This window comes from Musa acuminata, chromosome BXJ2-8 (assembly GCF_036884655.1).
Source record: "Musa acuminata AAA Group cultivar baxijiao chromosome BXJ2-8, Cavendish_Baxijiao_AAA, whole genome shotgun sequence".
Lineage (NCBI taxonomy): Eukaryota > Viridiplantae > Streptophyta > Magnoliopsida > Zingiberales > Musaceae > Musa > Musa acuminata.
The window spans coordinates 8,291,206-8,292,904 of NC_088345.1; the positions used below are offsets into that span (position 1 = coordinate 8,291,206).

Genomic DNA, 1,699 nt, shown 5'->3' on the forward strand with positions numbered 1-1,699 from the left:
CTCGTCAGTCAAAGGCTTGACGAGGTACAACAGGAAGTCCGCAAGTCAAAGGGAGAGCTCGGGGTGGACGGACGCCAGGGATCTCCGTTCACCCCCGAGATACAAGATTAGGCGATCCCATCGCGCTTCCGCCTTCCCACTCTGGATGCGTATGACGGCGCCACCGACCCGACAGACCACGTAGCCGCTTTTCGCGCCCAGATGGCGCTATTCGGGACTTCTGACGCCCTGATGTGCAGGGCATTTCCCACAACTCTGCGGGGATCGGCCTGCACGTGGTACAGCGGCCTGAAACCAGGGACCGTCGCCTCCTTCGACCAGCTCGCCAAGGATTTTGAGCTTAACTTCCTGGCGTACGCCGGGCCTAAGCCGTCCATGGCATTGCTCCTCGGGCTCAACCAGAAGGAGGACGAGCCCCTCTCCCATTTTGTGAACCGATTCACGACCCAAATCCGTGGATTGTCGGATGCTCACCCCTCTTTCTTGATGCAGGCATTCATGACAGGCCTGCGACCCTCCAGGTTCTTCTGGTCGCTCGTGGAGCGACCCCCCGTCGCGGTCCCCGAGATGCTCCAGCGTGCCAGTCAGTTTATCGTTGCGGAGACTTGGATGGCTGGAAGACCTCAACACAAAAAGGTCAAGTCAGAACCGCCCCGATAGCAACAACCCGCCGCCTCCCGGCGAAAGTTGGACAGACCTGACCCGAGGCCTCCTCTTCCCGCCTTGAATTCATCCCGGACTGAAATATTCCTGCACGAGAAGGGGAAGGGGCTGCTCAAGGACCCTCGCCCGATGAGGAACCCGCGGGAGCTCGCAGACCGATCAAGATATTGCCGATTTCATCGGCAGCACGGGCACGACACTGAGCAATGCTACGAGTTGAAGAGGCAAGTCGAAGAGCTCATCCTCAGAGGACACCTCGGCCAGTACCTCCGGCCAAACAAAGAGTAGTCGCCTCGCCCAGAGGGTCCCGTCGAGCGGCACATCGATGTGATAGCCGGGGGCCTCGCATCAGGAGGAGGCTCCACGTCAGGCAGGAAGGCATACGCCCGAGCTGCCCCCGACGAAGCCTCGGGGCACGAGCCGGAGCCCGAGATTACCTTTCCAACCGGAGCAGCCAAGCGACCCGACCACGACGACGCCTTGGTAATATCCGCCAGGGTGGCCAACGCGCAGATGAGGAGGATCATGGTCGACACAGGGAGCTCGGCCGACATACTCTACTTCGACGCCTTTCAGAAGCTGGGCTTGGCCACGAAGAACCTGAGCCCGATGCGCTCGGCGCTCACTGGTTTCACGGGAGATTCAATATCCCCCTTGGGGGCCATTACTTTGCCCTTGACTCTGGGGACCCCACCGAAGTCGAAGACGGTGATGACCACTTTCCTGGTGGTTGACCTCCCTACCGCCTACAACGCCATACTCGGCCGGCCGACCCTCAACAAGGTCAGAGCGGTTGTCTCGACCTACTACCAGACCATTAAATTCCCGACTCACGATGGGGTCGGGGAAGCCACGGGAAGCCCCCGAGAGTCCAGGCGGTGCTACCTTACCGCCGTATCATTGGGCAAGAAAGCCAGGACCGAGCCACCCCTGACAGATCCGCGGGAAACGAAAAAACTGACTCCTCATCCCGAGCCGAGGGGGTCCACCGTTGACGTTCCTTTGATGGAAGCCCGACCAGACCAGACCGTGAAGA

The 1,699-nt window shown here is 60.4% G+C and overlaps 1 protein-coding gene across 1 annotated transcript; it reads left to right on the forward strand.

Moving 5' to 3' along the window:
* Positions 1–201: 201 nt before the first annotated feature.
* On the forward strand, positions 202–951 carry LOC135619791 (uncharacterized). The gene is made up of 2 exons (XM_065122129.1): positions 202–636; positions 763–951. The coding sequence occupies exons 1-2, from the start codon at positions 202–204 to the stop codon at positions 949–951; spliced, it is 624 nt and encodes a 207-aa protein (XP_064978201.1).
* The last annotated feature ends 748 nt before the right edge of the window (positions 952–1,699 follow it).